The sequence below is a fragment of the Globicephala melas genome, chromosome 2 (genome assembly GCF_963455315.2).
Source record: "Globicephala melas chromosome 2, mGloMel1.2, whole genome shotgun sequence".
NCBI classification, from domain to species: Eukaryota; Metazoa; Chordata; class Mammalia; order Artiodactyla; family Delphinidae; genus Globicephala; species Globicephala melas.
The window spans coordinates 5,170,598-5,194,877 of NC_083315.2; the positions used below are offsets into that span (position 1 = coordinate 5,170,598).

Sequence of the window (24,280 nt, forward strand, 5' to 3'; positions counted from 1 at the left end):
GTTAAAAAAAAGTAAGTTCTTACTGAAATCATGCTGGAGACATCTGTTATTGCACTTAACAAATTTGCTGAGTGCAAGTAACCTTTAAGAAAATAGAATCATGAAAATAGTTATGTTCAAAGCTCAGAGTTAGAATTGTCTTTTGTGTTGGAGGATTCTAACCCATCCTATTTTATCCTATTCTTAAAGTTGACAAATATTTCACGAAGACAAGATTTCCCTCCACCGCCCCCCCATACCAAACTGTTAAGCTTTTAAACAAAGCTTGAACTAATGAAACTTTAAAAAAATGTATTCAACTTGAAATGCGTTGTGGTATGACACCTGTTTCTTAAAACGAATAACAGAATAACAAAAAACTCATCAGTTGACTTCAGTATCACCTCAAGAAAATAGCAGCTTGCCCGCTAGTTTTGCTAGTTTTGTTCTTGTGGTTGAATAGAACAGGTGTAAAACAGTGTTACATCTCTCCATAATATCAAGTTGCAGAGCCTACTTAAGGGAGTAATTTTTAAGTTCGATGGTATTACATACCTTCACATTGTTGTGCAACCATCACTACTATCTATCTCCAGAACTTTTTTTCATCTTTCCAAAGTGAAACTCTGTACCCATTAAACAATAACTTACCATTCTCCCTACCCTGCCTCTCTGGAGACCACCATTCTACTTTCCGTCTTTAGGGTCTTCATATGAGTGGAATCATGCAGTATGCGCCCTTTTGTGATTGGCTTATTTCACTTAGCATAATGTCTTCAGGGTCCCTCCACGCTGTAGCGTATGTCAGAGTTTCCTTCCTTCTTAAGGCTGAATAACATTCCGTGATATGCGTGCAACACGTTTTGTTTTTCCATTCGTGTCGGTCAGTGAACACTTGGCTTGCTTCCGCGTGATGCTGCTATGAACATAGTTGTCCAAATATCTCTCTGAGTTCCTGTTTTCCATTCTTTCGTGTATATACCCAGAAGTAGAATTCCTGGATCATATGGCAATTCTCTGTTGAATTTTCTGAGCCACGGCCACTGTTGTACAGTAACTGTACCATTTTACATGCTCACCAACAGTGTACAAGCATTCCGATTTTTTCACATCCTCACCCAGTACTTACTATGTTCGGCTTTTGTTTGATAGTAGCCATCCTATGAGTGTGAAGTGGTGTCTCATTGTGGTTCTGATTTGTATTTCCCTGGTGATGAGTGATGTTGGGTATCTTTTCGTGTGTTGTTTGGCTATTTGAATATCTCCTCTGAAGAAATGTCGATTTTCTTTGCCCATTTCTTTTTTTTTATTTTATTTTATTTTATTTATTTATTTATTTATTTTGCGGTACGCGGGCCCCTCACCGTTGGGGCCCCTCCCGTTGGCTCCGGACGCGCAGGCTCAGCGGCCACGGCTCACGGGCCCAGCCGCTCCGCGGCATGCGGGATCCTCCCGGACCGGGACACGAACCCACGTCCCCTGCATCGGCAGGTGGACTCCCAACCACTGCGCCACCAGGGAAGCCCTCTTTGCCCATTTCTTAATTGCTTTATTTGTTTTTTGCTGTTGAGTTGTAGGAGTTCTTTACATATTCTGCATATTTAACCTCTTCTCATGTATATGATTTGCAAATTTTTTCCCATTCTTTGAGTTGCCTTTTCACTCTGTTGATAGTGTCCTTTAATATATAGAAGTTTTTCATTTTGAAGCAGTCCAATTCATCTATTCTTTTTCTCTTTTGTTGCTGTGCTGTTGGAGTCACATCAGAGAAATCATTGCAGAATCCAATGTGATGAAGCTTCCCCCTATGTTTTTTCCTAAGAATGTTATGGTTTTATCTCCTATATTTAGGTATTTGGTTCATTTTGAGTTAATTTTTCTATATAATATAAGGTCAGGGTCCAAATTTATCCTTTTGCATGTGGATATCCCATTTTCCCAGAAGCATTTGCTGAAAGGTGGCTACTTCTTAAGCAAGAATTGTTTTAGTGGATGTTTCCAAAGCAATTTCTTACCATTTCAAAGGTCGAACAGATAATGATTAAGTTGTGCATCACTTAGAAGTAGATTTTGACCTCTCACGAGTTGAAGAGTCCTGAAGATCTAAGATCATTTACATCCCTCAGGAAGAAGAAATAACGTAGCCTTCTAGGGCAAAGAAGGAAGATATGAAAACTGCAGGACATCCCACTGGTCAAAGTACGTCTGCCTGGTTTGCTTTTTCCAAACGGCCACACTCAGTTGGGTAGAGCGGCCTCCCTCCTACCTGACAACCTTGGAGATTGGTGAGGAAGATGTCCTCACTTTTTCTTTGGAGTTTGGTTATTTTATTGACATTTGCTGAATCACATGGTGAAGCTGGAGGACTTGCGCTGCAGAGACAAAAAAGAAATACTGACCTCCAACAGTAAGTAGACACATGGATTATTTCTGCTGATGGACTAGGGTGGGTCCTCATCAGTTTTCACAAATAACCAGGTAAGCAAAGGTGTAATTTTTCTTGAGGAAAACAATGATGTTAAAAACAGATAGGGGAAAACAGTTGTATGGTTGTATGGAAGTATCTTTTTATACACAAACTTTCCATTTATCATTTTGCAAATTAGGCAAGCATACAATTCCTAGGAGATATCTCCAGGAAATTTGCAAAGAAAGAAATGGCAGATGGGCAGGGAGAATTTGGTTGAGTTGACCACAAAGCAAAGGTGTATGCAGTCTGTCGTTAGTCGCTGAGAAACTCTGTTCTTTAGACTTCAAAGCTATGTGCCATAATCACCGATACATTCTCTGGCTTGGATTATGCAGACCTCGAATGACTGCAGAGAGAGGGAATTTAGTGTTTCTTACTGGATCAGCTCAAAACATTGAATTTAGAACTGGATCCCGGGGAAAAATTAAATTAAATGATGAAGACCTTGGCGAATGTTTACATCAGGTAATACACTGGAAATGCGTTGACGTAGTTTTGTATATTGTATATGGTTACTTGATCGAACAGGCCTGTGGGGTTTTTTTGGTTTTTAAAATTTATTTTATTATTATTTTTTATACAGCAGGTTCTTACTAGTTATCTATTTTATACACATCAGTGTATACACGTCAATCCCAATCTCCCAATTCGTCACACCACCACCACCACCCCCGCCGCTTTCCCCCCTTGGTGTCCATACGTTTGTTCTCTACATCTGTGTCTCTATATCTGCCTTGCAAACCAGTTCATCTGTACCATTTTTCTAGATTCCACATATATGAGTTAATATATATTTGTTTTTCTCTTTCTGACATACTCCACTCTGTATGACAGTCTCTAGCTCCATCCACGTCTCTACAAATGACCCAATTTCGTTCCTTCTTATGGCTGAGTAATATTCCATTGTAGATATGTACCACATCTTCTTTATCCATTCGTCTGTCAATGGGCATTTAGGTTGCTTCCATGACCTGGCTATTGTAAATAGTGCTGCAATGAACATTGGGGTGCATGTGTCTTTTTGAATTATGGTTTTCTCAGGGTATATGCCCAGTAGTGGGATTGCTGGGTCATATGGTAATTCTATTTTTAGTTTTTTAAGGAACCTCCATACTGTTCTCCATAGAGCTGTATCAATTTACATTCCCACCAACAGTGCAAGAGGGTTCCCTTTTCTCCACACCCTCTCCAGCGTTAATTGTTTGTAGATTTTCTGATGATGCCCATTCTAACTGGTGTGAGAAAGAGGCCTGTGTTAATCTGTACTTTGAATCTTTAGCACAGGGAACATATCGGAGGTGAAACAAGTCCTTGGAAAGAACAATGCCCTAGGGTTAATGAGGGGTACAGGTAGTATTTCTAGCAGGAAGTGGCTCACTGTGTAGGCTTATTTACTGTAATCCACAGAAGGTGCAGAGGGTGATAGTGGGGCCTCTTTACAAGGGGACCGAGGATGGAGGGGGACCATAGAAAGTGGTAGATGTGACCAGTTTACTTTTGCCACACAACAGACTTGGCCAGTTATTCTCCTGTCTTATTGAATGCTTTCAGTGCTCATTATTTTCTGCATCACGCAGGCCTATCCGTCATAATGTTAGAAGTTGGTATTTAGAGCTTATTATGGGCTATTCACTGTGCTCAGCACTTTGTGTGCATTGTCTCCTCTAACCCTCACAGCTGCCCCATGAGGTTGGCGTTACGATTACCCCTTCAGTAAGGGAGGTAGAGGAACTCTGCAGCCACATGTCCAAAGACATACATTAAATGGCTGAGCCAAGATTTAAAACCTGAACAGTCTCATTCCAAGCCAGGCCTCTTTACGTGCATTCTAAAGGGAAAATATGCAGATGGAAAATTCCTTGATATATTGTCACTGAAAGGGTAAATGGAATTATGCCACGGCCATTTTAGTCCAATGTTTATTATACGTGGCATTGTTCTGGTTTTTCTAATAATGGGCAAGACCTCGGGGCTTAAAATAGAATATACTACTCAAATTTTAAAAATGTTATTCTTATATACATGATTCTTTCACTAGCGTTCTCTTCCTCCTCCTTTTTCTTCTCCTTTTTAAAATTAGATCCAGGAAAACAAAGATGATATAACGAACTTAAAAAGAGGTGCAATTGGTCTGCCTCAGAATATTTCCAGTCAAATCCACCAGCTCGATTCCAAGGTGAGTCTGACCTCCCCACCCTCAGAGCAAATGGGTTCTCCTTAATTCAACCTTGTAAATAATTCTTTTTCAGAAGATATACCAAACGTGTATCCTCTTTAGAAATGTAGTGCTGTGATCGTGGGCTTTTTGGTTAAATGACCCAGCTCTAGTAGAGGGTGTAGAGGTGGTGATGGACCGCGGTTGGAAATTCTGTGACCAGAGCTTGTGGAGTAAGTTGGCTTTGCTCACGTGCTGATAGCACAAGGTGGTTGGATCACTGTCACTTAGGAAAATTCCCAGAGTCACCATGCACAGAGAATCAACGAAGCAACTTATCATTGGGTTGTACTTCTTAAAAAAAAAAAAAAATGTATGCCGTGGAAGAGAGTAGGAAGGAAGGGAAGCCTGGAGGGGAGAGAAAGGAGGAGGGAAAAGGCAATAAGAAAAGGAACAAACAGATAAAGTAAGTCCGCAGCAGAAGGTATTAGGAAAATATGTCACAGGCTAACATTATATGTGACGTGCCTTTGAACCAGCTAACGGATGTTTTCTCCTCCCCACTGCTAGCTCGTGGATCTTGAGAGAAAATTTCAAAGCTTACAGCAGGTGAGTCCCGTACCTACTAGAGAGCCAACATCTTTCATTGAAAATACACTAGAATCATTGATGGAGCTGGTATTCTTAAGGTGGATGGAGAATCAATATCAAGGACTTTGCTTTTTCCATGATTTAATTCTTATCACAATTAAAAAAAATTTTTTTGGAGTATAGTTGATGTACAATGCTGTGTTAGTCTCTGCTGTACAGCAAAGTGACTCAGTTATGCATCTACATATATCCACTCTTTTTCAGATTCTTTTCCCATATAGGTCATTACAGAGTATTGAGTAGAGTTCCTCGTGCTCTACGGTAGGTCCTTATTAGTTACCTGTTTTCTATATAGTAGTGTGTCTATGTCAATCCCAATCTCCCAATTTATCCCTCCCCCCACCTTTTCCTCCTGGTAACCATAAGATTGTTTTCTACATCTGTGACTCTCTGTTTTGTAAATCAGTTCATTTAATTCTCATCACAAGTCATGCTTCCCAGGACACAGATGAAGCAAAGTGAGCCTCAGAGAGATGAAGGTCGCTGGGCATGTGAAGTCCTCTGACTCTGAGTTTAGCCGTCCATGTGCTCTGCCTCTTCTGCTGGTGCTTTTTAACCGTGCAACTTTAGGCTGAAGCTGGCCAGCTAGCGACCACCCAACTTGCCGATTCAGGCATCCAGGCCTCGGCTTTCCAAGGCCTTACATTTTCTCTAACGTTAAACTTAGAAGTCTAGGATGTATCTCAAAATATTCCAAATCTTAAAAGTATATTTGCTGGTAATTAAATCTGAACAATTGATTAGAATAAACCTTCCATAACTTTACTACATGCTTGTAAACTAGTCCTTGTGATTTTAGACTTCTTATCCCTTTTGTAGGGAGCTGACATTTTTGAGACTTTCATGGGAGCTGTAAGCTTCCACGCAGAGAAATGCATAGAAGGTCTCCATATTTTAAATTTTGAAAAGAAGCAAGGGAATTCCAGGTTAAGAATCCCTGCTCTAATATTCTTGGTCTGTTTTTGATTATGCTTCACATGTTGTCCTCTACTTCGGTGTTTTACATTTGGTGAACAAGTTCATGTATTCTTTTTGCTGGCTTTGGTAATAAATTGCCCTCTCAGCCTTTTATCTTTTTATGGAGTAGCTGAGGAATTAGAAATGAGCAGGGCACAGCACGAGAGTTTTCAGTCTCCTAGAGTGCTTCTTCATTCCCACCAAAGGTCAAGAACTGGAGGCCATGGTCCAATTAGCTCAGACTGTCCTCCCTCTGCCCATCCCCCTGGGAAGAGTTTTTAATGATTTAGGAATGGAAGTGCCTGCCTGCCTTTGGATGGGGCAAGTGCGCTCTGGGCACCACAGTCCCCCGAGTTCCCTATTGTCTTCCTCCTGACTGCTTGCGGATCCCACTTCCTGCTGGGCCCCCGTGGGCTTTTGAGTTTTTCATCCTCAGCGTTGTCTTGTATGCCAGAAAAAACTCTAAGTGAGTTTGTGGTTAATTTTTAATAGTATCCTGTGATGAACAGAGCTAATTGTGGTACTGGCACAAAGATAGACAGAATAATGCAAGAAAACAGAGGCCAGAAAGAGACCCCCAAAGGTATGGGCACCTGACTTATTACAAAGGTGGAGAGAGAATGGGCTTTGCACTAAATGGTGCTGAGTCAGCCTGCCATCCTCTGCTCTCAGTTTCATCTGCAAACGGAGGGAACAGACTTCATTTTCTCTCTGAGTCACCAAATATTTTTTTTTAATGTGAAGAATAATTTGCCCCTATTTTAATTTTTAAAACAGAATTAGACAAAGATTAGGTGAAATTAACGGGATAGCTTTCCTTGCATAATCACTTGTCCTCTCTAAAGAAGTTTCCTCTGCCCCCAAAGGCATTACATATCTTACAAGACTGGAACTGGTAGCTGACATAGGGTAAGATTCCCCAGGTTCTATAGACAAAGGCAGATCTGTCTGTGACTCTGGTCTGAAAGCAGTCATGTGAGCACGAGACTGGAGGGTGTATCTAACAGGCCACATTTCCAATAAAGGGTCCTGGAGTGAAAAGAGTTCAGTTATCTTAACCCAGGGGAGGAGGGTTGGCAGCAAAAGATGATCCTATTTCAAATGCTTATCTGGAGGCACCAAAGATAAGAACAACAGCAACAGAACCGGAACAAGAGAAACGTCCATGTGATTCCCACAGCTGAAATCTGGACCCGTGTCCACCAACGTACGTTTGTCAGGTGAACAATGCTTTTCCAAAGAGTAGAGTGAGAATCCTCGCCTGCCACTCATGCCTCATCCCATCCCTGGTTAAATGCACGTTAATAGTGAAGGAATGTGAATAGGCCTGATGATATCAAATGCTTTGTTTTTTCATAAGAGAGTTGATATGAAGAAGAATTTAAGTAATGGATTGAAAGTCTGGAGGAAGACCCTCCATTGATCAGGAGTAAAATGTAGTTTTATACACATACCCGCTCTGGAACACGGAAAGCAGGATTGTCTCGCTGACCCTCCTGTCTTTGTTTCAGACACATGACAGAAAGGTCTGCAGCAGCAATCCGTGTCAGCACGGGGGAACCTGCCTCAATCTCCAGGATTCCTTCTTCTGTATCTGTCCCTCACAGTGGAAGGTGAGTCACTCGGGCTTTGGTTAAGGATGGTGAGTCAGCATCGGTGGTTTCCTTGGAGTCCTTCAGACATATTTAATTCTCCATCCAAGGTTTCTAGGATTCTGTGGTCTCCTGAATCAGAATGAATGACACCATGTACGCCAGCATCCAAACAGCGGCAGGCATGATTCTATCCCCCACTGAATCCTAAACCATCTTAAGGAGGGTTCACTGGATTGGATACTACATGTTATTCGGGCTAGCATGAATTTAAATTGTTCAGCCTTGAAAGTACTGAACAGATCTTGATATAGCCTGTACATTTTCCTGCCCTTTTCTATTAATGGTGAACATGTTCCTGACATGTGCATTAAAAAGAAATTATGTGACTATTCCCAGGCAGAGCTCCATAGTGAAATGAGGGTTAGCCTGTATAAGGATTCTTCTCTTGTGACTGGTGTGATCCGCGAAGAGCTCTTTGTCTCTGTTGGGCCATACCTGAGTTCCAGAGGAAGGATGACTGGAGACCAGTCTCAATTTTAATGTATTTGGCTCGACCAAGGATTTCTTTCCTGTCCGTGTTTAAATCCTTCATCGTATCCTGTGAAGACTGGCCCCGGATGCCTCTGTGACCTGCGACACTTGACTTTGTTCTTTGTCTGAACGCAGGGTCCTCTGTGCTCCGTTGACGTTAACGAATGTGAGATTTACTCAGGAACACCCTTGGGCTGCCAGAATGGAGCCACGTGTATAAATACAGAAGGAAGTTACAGGTAACTTTTTTTCTTTCCTTTTTTTTTTCTTAAACCAGTAAGTATTTATTTTTCATACTCACAGGTCTGCATATTAGCCACGGTGGCTCTGCCTCATTTCGGTTTGGTCTGCAGGTCTCGTTCTTAGGTGTGGGCTGGAGGTGTCCCAGCTGCCTGAGAAATGTCCTTCTCATGGCCAAGGTCAAAAGCCCCCAGAGAGTTAAACAGAAATATGTAACGTCTCTTAAAGCTTTAGCTCAAAACTGTCACTTTTGCCTGTTTTTTTGTTTTTTTAAAAAAATATTAGGGTGTGTTTTTTAAGGACTAAGACATCCCCTGGTTAAAAGTGTCCAAGATTAAGTATCTGTATTACCAGCAAAATTAGGTGCTCCCTGGGGAAGTCACGTGGTGCTCATTGGACATACACATAGCTATTGACTTAGATGGAAGAAAGCTTGTGTGACCTCAGCTCTCACCCCATGAAGAAATTCTTTCTCTGGAATCTCTGAGGAACAGGAAGGAGGCCACCATGGCTGGGGTAGAGTGAGGATGGCCCGGGGCAAGATGAGGCTGAAGGGTTAGTAGGAGTCACAGCATCAAAGCGGCAGCCACTGAGGAGCCTTACATAGAAGAGGGAGGGACCCCCCCCCACACCCCCCGCATACCAGCGAGCCCCTGCTGCCCTCACTCCACAGAGCGGAGAGCTGACAGATCACATCAGGACATCTCCATTCAAGCGCTAAGTGCAGTGTTAGCCGTAACCAGAGCAGAGATTGAACCGAGGTTTTCTTCACGCGGTTAGCGCTCACTGTCTTTCTTCAGTTGGCCATCAGGCCCTCACCACAGTCGTCAGGCCTCCCCCATCTTCTCTTCTGATTGCCTCTGTCACATGGCTCGTCCGCAGCACTGTCGAGCTCCACTCAGGCATCGCCCTCTGCAGGAAAACTCCCCTTCCCTTACGAAGCCGACTCAGGTATCCCGATGCGTCCATGTTCCCTTCAAACTCTAGGAATGTTGGTCTTTAAAGCTACACTGGCTGATGCACTATCTTGTTAAATAATCAAGTCCAAACATGTATGGCAGGTCAATGTCAGACTGTTTCTGTAGTTTCTTAAAAATCACTTTAAAAAACCCTCAAACCTCTAGACATTATCTTTCCCTATAGTTTGGTGGATCTCCTATATTCTGTGATTATTAAAAGATAAAGAAATTGGTTCTGTTATGACAAAATCTCTGGGTGTGACCTCACTGGAGTAAAGAGCAATTATTTACTCTCTCGCTAGTGTCCCTGATGTCTTGTTCTTCAAGTCCCTTGTAACAATCCATTCTGACCTTTCCAGCAAAAATGAGCACAGTAATTTTGGTTTTGGCCTTGTCATCTGTTAACACATGATTTTCTCAAAGAGCAACCGCAATCTTCCTCTTTTTCATTTAGTTGATCCTTTTGTTCTTTTGACCTGATGTTAAAAATGTTTGCTCATTGCAAGTTACAAACTTAACTCATTCAGGCTTCTGGTGGATGTGTCTGTGAGTTTAAGTGTCACGCACATTGTACCGCCTGTGATGTAAATGAACTATTACATTATTAAAGAGCCTTTTGCTCTCTGGATTTTGTTTCTCATTTAAAGGAACCCCCGATCCCTGCTTTTATAAACATTCAAGCTTGGGCCAGATCCAGAATGCAGGTCTAATCTTTCATTGCCTTGAAAGCATTATCTCCTCATTTCTGTTTATGGGCATTTATCAATGAGAATTGCTGCTTGCAGATATCAGTGGCAAATCACTCCTAGCACGAATCATCCCGCCTTCCCGTTACTGAGGAATGTCCTGGAGATTAGTTCTCACTCTTGATCTTGTGTTATCATCACTGTCTTCTGGAGTCTTGCAAGTCAACACAATAACAGATGTGTGCAGCAGGGAGTGGAGACCCATAGACGAAGCCAAAATCGTTTTTTTCCCCCCAGGACAAACTTGTATTTTTACCCCTGCAAAATGGAAAAGAAAAGAAAAATTTTAACACAAGTATTTGCTGCATGTCAGAGGTTAATTTTTCCAGATACAAACGAGAAGGAGGGAGGGAGGGAGGGAGGGGGAGAGAGAGAGAGAGAGAGAGAGAGAAGGGAGGGAGGCCATTGTATTTGTTGAGAGCTGCCTAAATGGCAGATTCAACTGGATAGGGCAGCACTGAATTATTTCCTCTTGCACCGTCCTATCAAAGAAAGCCCGGGGCCTGATTGTGCTGACCCTGGGAATGGTTTTGGTTTCTAGTTTCTGCCCTTCATAGCGTTGCTGGAGTACGCTAGGGAGCACAGCACTTCACTCTGGTTTCTTCTTGCTGTGGGGATGCTTTATGAAGCCTCACAAATTCCAGCTGATTATCTGTGACCTAAATAATTTCATTCAGGCATATGATGAAGTCTTTCTGAAGGAATAAAAGAGCATATATCGAAAAATGTACATGAGCATAAGATTAAACGCTTGCTCTGTGGAATCTATGTGGAATGAAACAAAGATCCTTTAGATATTTTCTCGAGTTCTACTGATTACGTGAGGTGAAATCCTTGTTAATCAGTAGCTTCCCTGAGACTAGAAGCCCCTTCTGGAAACTTCTGTGGGCAGTGGATGAAGGCAAGCTTGAGACCCTGTCGGGTAATCTGGGTGTGCAGACATGTGTCTGTGGCGAGCAGGGTTTGCTCTGGATTTGCAGGCTTCTCCATTCTCTGACTCTTAGAGCCCACTCACTTGAGGGAGACAAAGGAGTCTTTATTTACGGGGATTAATAACTTTTAGTTATAAAGACCTTTGAAAGACAAAGCGCTATGCAAATACTAATTCATTGGAAGCCCCATTTCACAGAAAAATTTCTGGTAAAAATTCTTTCTTGGAGTAACGAAAGTAGAGCAGGAAAGACCATTGTCTGTTTCCCGACTCCTGTGGCTCGTGGTCTTGTCCCAAGCGCTCAGACAGCTCACAGGTAATGTTTTGCCAGTTCTCGATACTGTTATTGCCTCTTTATTCTGAAGAAGTGATTCCTATTGTTTCCTGCTGACTATGGGTGTAAGACAGTCCGTGGGACCCACATTTGCCATGCATGGACGGTGCATGTTATATACCTCAGGCTCAGATCTAGAAGGCTTTCTAGGGCAAAAAAAAAAAAAAAAAGTTGAGTTTTTTGTTTTTTCTCCAAGAACACAATGGTGTTTATCATATTTTATTTTACTTATTTCCATTCTTATCACTGGTAGATTTTAAAACAGGCAGAGCTTATGATGGAGGATCATCTGGTTTTAGCTCAGATTGTAGTTAAGTATTAAACGTATTACATCTTTTAGTTAGTCAGTTATATTAATATTGAACCACGGAACCAACACAAGTTAAACTATGACCATGAAAATATATGTGACCTCGTCTCACCTGCCAAATGCACTTGCAGCGTTTTTGAAGATGGAAAAGCCTAGTTTTTCTTCTGCTGGGACCAAATCAGCCATAGAAGGTCGTTACAAAAGTGACTTCTTCAGGGAGGCATATAATTCACTACTCTTTTTCCTTAAGGGTGTATCCAGACACCTTGAGAATATACATTTTGCATGCAAACACTGTTACGTTAAAACGACATGTAAAAATGGAAAGTCTTCAACTAACTGTCCCTTTCAGAACATGGGAATGCGATGTGGAAAAACAATAGTACAGGGATAACACTGACCGACGTTTTAATTCATCTTCTGCCAATTGCTAATTCTGTGGCTTGGGCAATTTGAACCTTGCCAATAAAATGGGATTAAAAATATTTGTCTTTGAGGATCATAGTAAGGAAATTGCTCTTGTATTTGGCTTCCTTCCTCCCCTTAGGCTTTCTTCTTCTCCTCGTGTTATCTAAACTTAATGAAAGAAGTATACTTTGTAGCTCATTAGGGAAGTGCTGTAGGATTAAAATATATTCTTCTCCAAATGACAATAGCAAGGGAGAAGGAAGAGAGAGGATTTAACTGCAGCTCTTCTCAAATTTCAAGTCCTTTTCCAATAGTAAAGCACTTAGTGATAAGATAAATGCACACTTTCCTGAGCACTTCCTACAGGAAAATGCCTTTAGACCCCAAGGTGAAAATAGTGTTCATAGATTGGCACTTATATTTTACAAGAAACAGAGGCAGAGGGAGTTATTATTACATGGTCTAAGGTGAAGAGTTAACAGGAAGGGTCAAGACCTAGGCAGTCTTGTCCCATGGGTTCCTGAATACTCAGGCTTCTCATACATCACAGACTCAGAAAGCTAGTAATCGTTGGTTTAAAGATTAAAAAAATTTTCTTTTGGTGGGTGGAGGTGCCGGTGAAATAAACTTTTAGCCAGGAAGCCACCTGGATCAGATCCTCAGATGTGTGCAAGAGCTGGTCCAAAGCCCTGCCGCCTCCAAGAGTCTAATTAAATTGCCTGAAAGAGCATCCTGTGCAAGGCTGGGAGAGCGGGAGGAGAGGGAGGAGAACATGAGAGGGGGGGTGTGGAAAAGGAGATGCGAAGACGCTAAACAGCTGTGGGTAAGGAATGAATAATGGAATTTCGTTTGAAGTTTAATCATGTGTTGCTATCAATCTATGACCTTAATGAGAAAGGCAACCTTGGAATGCTCAGAAATGTGATTTATTAATGGAACAGGTTTTACAGAATTAGTTATTGATGTTGCAAATTGCATGGGACACACTTATACCAAAAAAGTATTTATCTGAAATGCAAATTTTAAACCGGGCATCCTGTATCTTTATTTGCTAGGCCTGGCAACCCCACATGTGAGTGCCTGAATGGTATTCACCATACTCTGACTCTCCATCTCTGGCCACATTCGTTGGTCTCTTTCTTCCTTAGAACCCACTCGAAGGTGCCACCGCAGCAGTTGTTTCTGGGGCCTCCACGGCTGCACAGAGTTCTGTGCCCAGAGTGTGGCTCCTAGAGCTTCTCCAACAGCCAAGCTCCCCTTTCCCTCACTGCCAGTCACACATTTGTTTTTATCCATGGACATCAGCTGAGCTCTTTGTGCCTCAGCACGTATCGTTAAAAGAGCTTCCTTAGGGCTTCCCTGGTGGCGCAGTGGCTGAGAGTCCGCCTGCCGATGCAGGGGACACGGGTTCGTGTCCCGGTCCGGGAAGATCCCACATGCCGCGGAGCGGCTGGGCGCGTGAGCTATGGCCGCTGAGCCTGCGCGTCCGGAGCCTGTGCTGCTCCACAATGGGAGAGGCCACAACAGTGAGAGGCCCGCGTACCGCAAAAAAAAAAAAAAAAAAGAGCTTCTTTACCAGGTAGACTGGCCCCTTTTCCAGAACACTCAGAAACTAGTTCACGGTCCATGGCCACACAGGTCCTCCTTGTACCTTGACTCTGCCCTCGGCCCCAATGGCCAGCATGGCTCAAGTCAGGCAAACAGTGCCCTGCGGGCCTGGCTCTCACTCCATCAGCTGTGCTCAGACCTGTGTAAAGAAGTGTAGCTCAGTGATTCCTCTACCTCCCCCACCCACTTCCCCCAGCCATCTCACACCATCCACGTTCCCTCTGAAGCTGCAGGACAGATATAAAACTAACTCAGCAACTTTAAGATTACGATAGCTTAAAACAACTTCGCTTATTTGATTATTACTGAACTGAAATCTCATGACAAAACACCCACAGCTAGTTTAGGTAATATGTGATAATTACATCTTGTGAGTTACAATGTGACAATGAAAGAAATGTTACTATGTTAACTCCTGTCTTATGGATAGAAGTGTTGCCCTTGTAGTATAATCATCATCATCATAGACTCTGAGATGTGGATATACCACTGTCCGTGAGGTTATGCAAGCCTAGAGAATATTCGGGAATTTATCCGTTCAGTCAAGGTCACCTGTGCTTACTGGCGTGTCCAGCTGGTTGGCCTATGAACGGCTGCGATGATCTCTCCCTTTACCGTCCTGATGAACTCCGTCCCCCTTAGTTTATAGATGGCTGACCTTTGAAAGCACTGTTTGATGACCTGATAGCAGAAGAATTTATAGTGGTAGTCGTGCCCTCTCACCCCATATTTGAGATGATAACACGTTTACTCAATCTGCCACTTAAAGAAGCACACGGTGATTTTCTCCCAAGACGCCAGCCAGGAAGTCTGGTTTGCTGGTTTATGATTCCACGTGAAGATCACTGACCCGCAATCGGAATTACTGCTATTTTTTTTATTGACGCTAAGAAACAGGTCCTGACGTTGTGCTCTGTGTGACCAACAGTTGTCTCTGCTCGCCTGACACCCACGGCCCCCAGTGTGCATCCAAATACGATGACTGTGAGGGGGGTTCCCAGGTGCGCTGTGTCCACGGCATCTGCGAGGATCTGGTCCGAGTGCAGGCTGGAGAGGTGGGTGTCTTCCGGAGCGGGACCCCTCGGGAGAGGCCTGGATATTAGTTCCTCGCTCTGCGTAACTGTGTACAAGCTGGACCCTGTGGGCCTGCAGAGGGGAGCCACGTCCTGCCCTTAAGCTGGCCTCAGATGAGGAAGGTTGTGACCGTTGTCTATAAATAAACAGAAAACGGGACGCAGAGGTTGATTTCATTATATAAATCCGAGCTTTCTTTTTTTATGATTCGTCCATGAATCTCCCTGTGAGGCATGACCTTCTCTTGGCCTTGTGAGTTTTAACGTTGACAAGACATGGCAACACAAAAGGCCTGCCCTTGTTTGCAACCATTTTAAGGAATCTGGATTTTTCTGGCCCCTGAGCCCCTGTGACTGCTGCAGACTCCACTTCCCTGAGCGTCCCCTGTGCTCTGGGTCCTGGCGACCTTGATTCCTGGCCTTCAAGGTCACCCAGCCCTGGCCCACTTGGCCTTGCTGGAGACCTTCCGGTCTTTATTTTTAGTTCTATTTTTCTGCCCGTGTGATGGAAAATGGTTCCCTTCCAGCCGTGGTGAGAGGGGTGGTGGTGGGTGGAACCTTCAAAAAGGAAACAAACAGAATTGACTTTCCAAGGTCTGTGCCTACATGGGTGTTTTTCCCTCTAAAACCAGAGCAGGCTGAGTTGATTGACTTTAATTATATTGACTTATAGCTCTTGATTGTTGTTACTCTTTCCCAGGCATCTCTGGGGGCAAATGACAGGTTTCCCTTATTCTAAAATAAAGCCGTTTCTCTTTTTTTCATGGTCTGGTCTAAATGCTTAATCATATGGGAAGAAAAAGAGAAGCCACTCGATTGGTCTCGTGGAAATGAACGTTAGAGGAAAGATCAGCTGTGGGCTCGGAGAGATTTTCAAAGGCTTTTCATGCTCATTTTCCTCGATTGCTTTTTCTCACACCCTTGTCGTCCTGCCAGCCCAAGTACAGCTGCCTCTGCGATGCCGGGTGGACGGCCCCGTCGAACAGCACGGCCTGCACGCTGGACAGAGACGAGTGCAGCCTCTGGCCTCCGCCCTGCTCAGCGCTTGTGCAGTGTTTCAACACGCCGGGCTCCTTCTATTGTGGCGCCTGTCCCGCAGGTATATGGACGTGTCCCCACCCGGCCACAGATGCCTGGCAGCCAGGCAAAACGCCAGAACCAAGTTCCTTCCACTGCCGAGGGATAAGAATGCCATTTTCAGGACAGCTTCCGATCCAGTTTCATGTCCTGATGCACTAAATCCCGCTCCAGGCCATCTTACTGCTGCAGCAATTCAACAGAAGAAATGGGGGGTTTGTCCCAAAGTGTGCCAGAGTCAGATCTCGGGGCCAGGGTTAGCCATAGAGTTCAGGAGGTCAAACGTTTGGTTGCTATGGCTGTGAACCGATTAGACTTGAGATCAAAAGACATGTGCTCTGGTCCTACGTTTCGTATGAACCAGATGATTGTAGACTTGGGCAAACTGAGCTCTGACTGTGTTCACTGGAGTGCAGTAGTCCTCACCTGGGTGTGTCGTTAGAAGACCCTGGGGCCTGGCTGTAAATAGGGTCGTCCAGCTCCATCACAGACCCAGAGAGACCGAACCTCCAGGGTAGGTCCCTGAGAATGTGGACTCAGGGCTCAGAGACTGCCTGGGTTTGAGTCAAAGCTTCATTTCTTACTGTGAGATCACCATCCTCCCTTCAAGGCATGCTTGCAGAGCACCTACTGTGAGCTGAGCACTGCTCTGGGTGCACTGGTAAGCGATCGACCAGACCCCAGAGAGTTTACAAGACCCGTCTGCACTCCCTGGGTGTTCTTAGAAAGCGGAACCCAAGGAGAATATAATAACGGCAGCTATTCCTTATGAGAATGTCATTAAGGCACTGTGCTAGGCAATTTCTAATTCATGCAGCTACAACAGAAACAAGAAACGGTAGGAATTAGTATTATTCCCATTTCGAAGTGTAAAAACTTGAACCTCAGAGAAGGTAAATAACTTGCCCAAGATCTAAGAGCTTAGCCTCAGTCAGGATCCAAACCCAGGTCTGCTTGGCTCTGGGTGAGAGCTGAGCTGCTGGGTTCTCCCTTATCCTCTCTTGCCAGGGAACCTCACGTGCCTGTTGGTTCACTTAGCAATGTCTGGTTTAGTGACTTTCTTCATCTTACATGTTTAGATCTTGTACAACTAGAAAGACACCGAAGAAAACACAAGACCTTTTCCTTCTTAGTTCTCAGGGGCAAGCAAAATGTGCAAATAATCATGTTCTTGAAGGTAATTTGCCAATGACAGTCTTTAAAACTAGAAATCAGAAAAGTAAATCATTTAAAGTATAACCTGGGCAAAGGTGTTCTTACATTTTTCTTTTCACTGTTGGAGAGGAAAAAGAGAAACACAAACTTTTTGTTTTCCTGTCAGTCACCTTAGTTTTCCCTGAATATCAAAGCAATATATGCTCTTAAAAAATATAAAGAAACTATAAAATTATGAAAAAAACAACAGAAAAAAAATATAGTCATCACTCAGAACCACCACTAATGTTTGAACGTATTTCCTTCCAGCTTTTTTCTATGCATTCAATTATTCACCCACAAATACGATAATTTTCTTAGGTAGATTTTTAGAAGGGCTCCCTACTTAGATCAAAGAAAATAAATATTTTAAAGGATTTAAAATGTTTTAAAAATTCTTATAATTTTAAATCATTTCAATTGAGTAATAAAACTCAACAGTTGAATAAAACAGCTGTGTCTCAAGTAACATGATAATCCCTTCCTTCTTCAAGCCCCTTCTCCTGATGAGACCACTCTTAGCAACTGGTTTTCTCCTCTTCTGCCTTTTCCTTCACTCATACAAACACACAGACCTATATGCAGGTTTAAAAACAATTCTTTCCCCAAACTGGGATCACAGCTCTGCATATATTTTTAAAATTTGGTATTTTCAATTAAAATACATAAGGGAAAATTCTTTCAATGTGTGTGCACATGTTATTAAAATAGCTTTTAGCATCCAGTGGTATAGATGAGTCATAATATTTTCAGCTATGCTCCTATAGACCATTGAGAGTTTTTTTTCCCATTAAACAATGCTGCAGTAGATACCAGCTTACCTACATCTTTATGTACTGATAGTTTTATCATTGCAGAATAAGTTTTAAGAAGTGGAATTGTTAGTCAAAAGGTATGTATTTTAAAATTTTAAATGAATACTCCTAGATCTCTTTCCCGATAGGTTTTATTAATTTAACTTCTGACTAACAGCATATAAGACTACCCCATATGCCCACCTCTTTGCCGGAATTTGATCGTAAGTATTTAAAACAAGTTTTGCCAATCTGATAGGTAGAGTATATCTCATTTTAATCAGTGGTTCCTTACACAGTTAAGCAGGTTTTCATGTGTTTTTAACTATTGAAGAGCTAACTTTTCAAACCTGTTTTTCTAGGCTGGCAAGGAAATGGATACATTTGTGAAGATATCAATGAATGTGAGATAAGCAATGGCGGTTGTTCTGTGGCTCCACCTGTTGCGTGTATAAACACACCTGGCTCTTACCACTGTCGTCCCTGTCCACCAGGTGCTACACCAAATTTCCTGATACCCTTACAGGCAAAACATGCATTTGAAAACAGGCTCTTGTGTTCCGTTGTAAATATGACTTACGTCTAAGGAGACAAACTGAATAGGGCAAAAAGTTTTACTTAACTTATGGATCCAGGGCACATTAGTTCAGCTATGTTATAAGAAAGAAAGAAAACATATTTTGAATATCAGTGGAAAACAATAAGCCTTTACAAACTGTGAAATAGCCTCTTGAGATAATGCAGAACTTGACAGATTTTCTCTATGGATCACAGACTATTGTTACCACAAATAATTTATTAATATAATGAACTCATGAGATGTTTTCCATATAAAGTTTACTTAATAACAGACATAATAGTAGGCATACCATACATGTGAGTTTCCCTTCTCTTCCAGAAAGAAGTCATGACTCCTATTCTCTAATCTAAACTGAGTTACTATCCAAGAAGTTCAGGGAGTTCTAAGGGGTAAACTGAAACCCTGTATGTTTTATTAACATGAAATAACAGTACTTTGGACTTTTAGAATAATTCAGCTCCAAGATCTTCAAAGTCACTGTAATTAAAAAATGTCAACTTCCTTAGTGTCAGCACTTTCTAAGTCTCCCAGTAGTTTCATTTGTCTTCTTAGTTTTATTTGTGTCATTAGAAACAACCCTGAATGTTGTTTCTGAAATCAGTTTCCTAATTCTTGTTGTCCATTTTATTTTTTTAATATTTATTATTTTATTTATTTATTTGGTTGCACTGGGTCTTAGTTGTGGCTCGTGGGCTCCTTAGTTGTGGCTTCAGGCCTCCTTAGTTGTGGCATGTAGGCTCCTTAGTTGTGGCAGGTGGGCTCCTTAGTTGCGGCTCGCCAGCTCCTTAGTCATGGCATGCAAACTCTTAGTTGCGACATGTATGTGGCATCTAGTTCCCTGACCAAGGATTGAACCCAGGCCCCTTGTATTGGTAGTGTGGAGTCTTATCCATTGCGCCACCAGGGAAGTCCCTGTCCATTTTCTTAACTATGGAATTTTATTTATGACATATTACATTTACATTTTCTGTTTTGATGGTAGAAGATCTGTGGTTGGTCTGGTTCCTGTGATACTTGATTCTCAGATTGGGATTCTTCTTGCATATTCCTGACGTTGCTTTTCATGCCCCTGCTCTTGCTGTGATCAGGGTACCAGGGCGATGGAAGAGTCTGCGCCCTCATAGACCTCTGCTCGGTCAATAACGGAGGCTGCCACCCACTCGCGTCGTGCTCCTTGGTTCTGGGTAATGACTCATCTCTCCCTCTGGTTTGGGGTATTTTAATATGACCTTCTAAAGCAAATCAACATTTTAAAATCAAAATCCTCTATTTTCAAAATTCTTACTTTGGTCTTCAAACCAAAAATTAATCCATGTTCTAAAACTATACATTTGGATTTTAAAAAATGCAATAGGCTATGCTCTTTTATTATCTGGTCTAATTTTTGCAATTATTTCCCAAGATAATTAAGCCAGCTGATAGATGCATGACTGTATTCCAGCAGGAAGGAGAAAAGGAGGAAGGAGGACCTGTCCACTCTCTTTAAGGACTCCCCTTTCTGGGCCTTTGGCTCCACTGAGCCTGGCTGCAAGGGAAGCTGGGAAATGTAATCTTTATTTCAGGTGCCCATGCCCCCAGTTAAAATAAGGAGTTCACTACTAAGGAGGGGCAAATGGATCTAGGGTGAAAACCAACAGGGTCTGCTGTGCTGCATAAAAGAAGCTTCACCTCCTACAATTTAAAAAATACATACATATTACTAAATTTCCTCCCAGAAAATGTATCAGTTTATATGCTCATTAACAGTGTGTGAAAATATACATTTACCCCACCCTTGACAATAAGGGGTACTATTGCTAGTTTTCGTTTTGGTCAATTTTATAGGCAAAAATTGCCTTCTCATTATTTTAATTTTGATTAAATCAAAAAACTTTCTGATTACTAATAATTCATAATGAATACTTTTTAGATATTTACTGGCCCTTTAAAACTTTTCTTTCATGTCCTTTGTTCATCTGCTTTCTTATTGATTTGTAACATTTCATTAGGTACTATGAGGATATTATCTCATTATCTTATGTTTTACATGTACTTTTCCTGGATGTTGTTTTTATTTTAATTTTTTGGTTGTATTTTCTATTTAGAAGTTTAAAATTTTTATGTAGTCAAAAAGGTAAATGTTTTCTTTTGGGGTCTTCCCTAAAGACCCCAAGAATTTGGGGAGAATTTGGTCTTCCCTACCAAACTCTTTAAAAATAGTCAAGTACATGTACTCTCATTTATTTTTAATATTAAAATCTTTGATCTTTTTAAGATTTGTTTTTATCTTTAAATTTGGGGAGAATTTGGTCTTCCTTACCAAACTCTTTAAAAATAGTCAAGTACATGTACTCTCATTTATTTTTAATATTAAAATCTTTGATCTTTTTAAGATTTGTTTTTATCTTTAAATTTGGGGAGAATTTGGTCTTCCCTACCAAACTCTTTAAAAATAGTCAAGTACATGTACTCTCATTTATTTTTAATATTAAAATCTTTGATCTTTTTAAGATTTGTTTTTATCTATAGTGTCAAATAGAGGTCTAATTTGATATTTTTGTCCAAATAGGTGACCCCAACTCCATTTATTGAATAACGTATCATATCTCTCGTTATTTCAAAATACCACTTTTACTTTTGCTAACTTGTCATATCACATATATGCAAGAATATATGTGTGTATATATGCATGTATATATGTGTATAACTCTTTAAGTGTTTATTAAATGACTAACAGCCCACTGAAGTGGTTAGGAGCGTGAATTCTAGAAGACTGGATTTTACTTTTCCCGTGGCTCCACCATGTTCTAGCTGTGTGTCCCTGATGAAAGGCACTTGATCTCTCTGTGCTTTGTCTTCATCTGTAAATGGAAATTATAACAGTACCTATTTATAGGGTTCTTGAGAGGATCAAGTTAGTCAGTATGTGTACAGTGCTTGCAACAGACACTGTCCTCAGAGGAATGCTCTTTCCTGCTGTCAAGCCCTCCATGATAAGAAACTCCCCTTTTCCTTGGCATGCCTCCCATTGGTACACAACTCAGGACCATGACATACAGGCTGACAGCACCAGTGTCAACCTGCAAATAAATATTGAAAATGTGTCATGTCTTTCTTATTCTTAAGATAAAAACTAGAAAAAAAAAGATTCTCGTATTTTCTCTTCACACCTCGCCTTGTCTGCCCCTGGGGACGTGTAGACTTGGATGACTCCTTGTTTAGAGGACAGAGCCTGAGCTTTGTTACTGGGTCAGAATGGAGGGGACCTGTATTTACGCGTCCATTTGTATTTCTAAACAGGTTCCTTACCTGTCTGCACCTGTCTCCCGGGATATACTGGAAGCGGTTATGGGCCAAATGGATGTGTGCAGCTCAGTAACATTTGCCTGAGTCACCCCTGTTTAAATGGACAGTGCCAAGTGAGTCCTTTGCTCTTCCTGGGGAGACTGCGTACTGGAGAGTAATTTTAGTTTCACTTCTGAGAAATATGTTTTCTATGATTCATAGATTTTAAGGTAATGATTCAAACTTAAGATAAAGAACTGTCAATAACTTTCAGGTAAAAGGTAGGTAATAACTTTAGTTCCCAGGAAAAACCAATGAGTTCATTTTTTCTCTCAGTGATTTACAAAGTGGTAAAACAAAGCCTGCAGTTTGACCCAAATACATCTGATTTCTTATACTTTGCAATTACCGTTTAAATGAATCAGTACAAGTTAGGCTACTGGAAGATGCTTATGGTTCGACACCTTCTACACAGAATACACAGCACTGCTGTTCTTTATCATTTGGCTTGGTTTAAGTTTATTGTCTATCCCTTTGTTCTATGACATTATGTTTCTTCTGCCCTTAGGAAACAGTCTCTGGTTATCTTTGTAATTGTGAATCGGGTTGGGCAGGTATCAACTGCACAGAAAACATCAATGAATGTCTGAGCAACCCCTGTCTGAATGGGGGAACCTGTGTTGATGGCGTTAATGCTTTCAGTTGTGAATGCACACGTTTCTGGACTGGAGCTCTGTGTCAGATTCCCCAGCAAGGTACGCTCAGCATTTCTTGTACGACAGATGCTCACAGGTTAGAAGTATCATCCTTGAGTGTGTCCTGCTGCAGATTTTGAACCTGCTTTCTTGTTCTGTTGCTCAAAGGCTTAGAACTAAGTCTTCCCTTGCAGAAATGGTATGAAATTCACAAGGTAAATATATATTTCAATTTAAGCCATAAAAACCTTTTCATCAAAGGAAAAATTAAATCCATATTTGCCACTTTCATTATGTCCACTTTGAAAACAAAATATGCTAAAGGTATTGTAGTTCTCTAAGAGAGAGTTTTCTCTATAGCAGACGTTTCATTTCCCGGGAATATTACACGTAATCATGTCACGCTCCTGCTCTCAAATACACAGTGGCTCCCTCTTGTCTGTTAAATAAAGTTTGGGACTGTTTTTCAATCATCCTCTATAACCAGGCCTCACCCTATCCATCTAACCTTATTTTTCACTGGTTCCCTAAAAATACGCCTTTCGAGCCAGACAGATTTCCTTCTCTCTTGATTCCATATGCCACCGCATTTCGGCTGTATTCCTTTATCTGGGAAATTTCTCTCCCCAAACCTCTCCAGATTCTTCTTTGCTTCCCATCCAAATGTATCTGTCCCTCAGGAGTACTTCTTATTCAGCCTCCTCCATAAAACCTCCACCCCTCCCTCATTCCTCCTGATTCTGAATCGGGACATTTATTGAGACTGCTGTGTGTTTACAACTCTAGTAGAGCCTGTGGAGAAATAAGCAAGCAGAAAATAAAACAGTCTCCACCTATTATCAGCTTACCTTCCAGTTGAGGAGACAAGACAATACACAACGGCCGAGGAGAGACGGGAGCTAAAGATAAGAATTAAAGTGTGTCAGGTGTCACAGAGACAGAGGGAATGGGTGCCGGAGAAAACCCCAAGAGGCAGGGAAATTCAGGCGGAGAGGAGGAGACATCAGCTGGGCTTTGAACACGAGGTGGGATTTGGGTGGATGTTGAAGGGAGACGGGGGAGAAGAAAGAATGGCAGGGCTTTTGTCTCCAACGAGAATTACTCAGAGTTCTCTGAAAGCTTCGGCAGCAGGGCGAGCCTTTCCAGAGCGTCTGAAAAGCACAGTTCATCTTCTTTTCCTTTGCAGTTTGTGGAGGGTCCCTCTCAGGGATGAATGGAAGCTTCAGCTACATGAGCCCTAATGTTGGTTATGTCCATGACGTGAACTGCTTCTGGGTTATCCGAACCGAAGAGGGAAAGGTAAATACGGTATCTCCCATCCAAATGTACACTTCATTCATATGTATGAACATGTAGTATGTGTATATATTACATAAAATACACATAATGATAATTCAACTATATGATAGTTGAATTATCTGTACTATATATATACTAATTATCTACAACTATCATCATACCTTATATTGAGGACTTTCTAAGTATCAGGCATTGGGCTGAGTATTTTGTAAACCTTTCTCAAAACTTTATACTAATTCTTTGAATTAAAGTACTAGTATCCTCATTTTATAGATGAAATAATGGAAACTATGAGAAGATAAGTAATTTTTTAAAAACATTCCTTAGCTGGTAATTGGACTAGTTGGATTTCAAAGCCAAGTTTGTCTTTCAAAGTCCATGCTTTGTCCACTACGGATGCTACATGGGTTGGCCGACAGCAAGCCAGTAA

At 41.7% G+C, this 24,280-nt stretch overlaps 1 protein-coding gene across 1 annotated transcript in view; it reads left to right on the plus strand.

Annotated features, from left to right (window-relative positions):
* Positions 1 to 24,280, plus strand: part of CUBN (cubilin) — a 271,724-nt gene that overhangs the window by 4,674 nt on the left and 242,770 nt on the right. The window contains exons 2-14 of the mRNA XM_060292217.1: positions 2,106 to 2,386; positions 2,785 to 2,914; positions 4,530 to 4,625; positions 5,175 to 5,213; positions 7,724 to 7,825; positions 8,474 to 8,577; positions 14,803 to 14,929; positions 15,884 to 16,046; positions 18,375 to 18,506; positions 19,681 to 19,776; positions 21,872 to 21,990; positions 22,425 to 22,611; positions 23,738 to 23,850. Of these exons, the coding sequence (XP_060148200.1) occupies positions 2,274 to 2,386; positions 2,785 to 2,914; positions 4,530 to 4,625; positions 5,175 to 5,213; positions 7,724 to 7,825; positions 8,474 to 8,577; positions 14,803 to 14,929; positions 15,884 to 16,046; positions 18,375 to 18,506; positions 19,681 to 19,776; positions 21,872 to 21,990; positions 22,425 to 22,611; positions 23,738 to 23,850 (1,521 nt within the window). The 5' untranslated portion in view covers positions 2,106 to 2,273. The remainder of the gene's footprint in view (positions 1 to 2,105; positions 2,387 to 2,784; positions 2,915 to 4,529; positions 4,626 to 5,174; positions 5,214 to 7,723; positions 7,826 to 8,473; positions 8,578 to 14,802; positions 14,930 to 15,883; positions 16,047 to 18,374; positions 18,507 to 19,680; positions 19,777 to 21,871; positions 21,991 to 22,424; positions 22,612 to 23,737; positions 23,851 to 24,280) is intronic.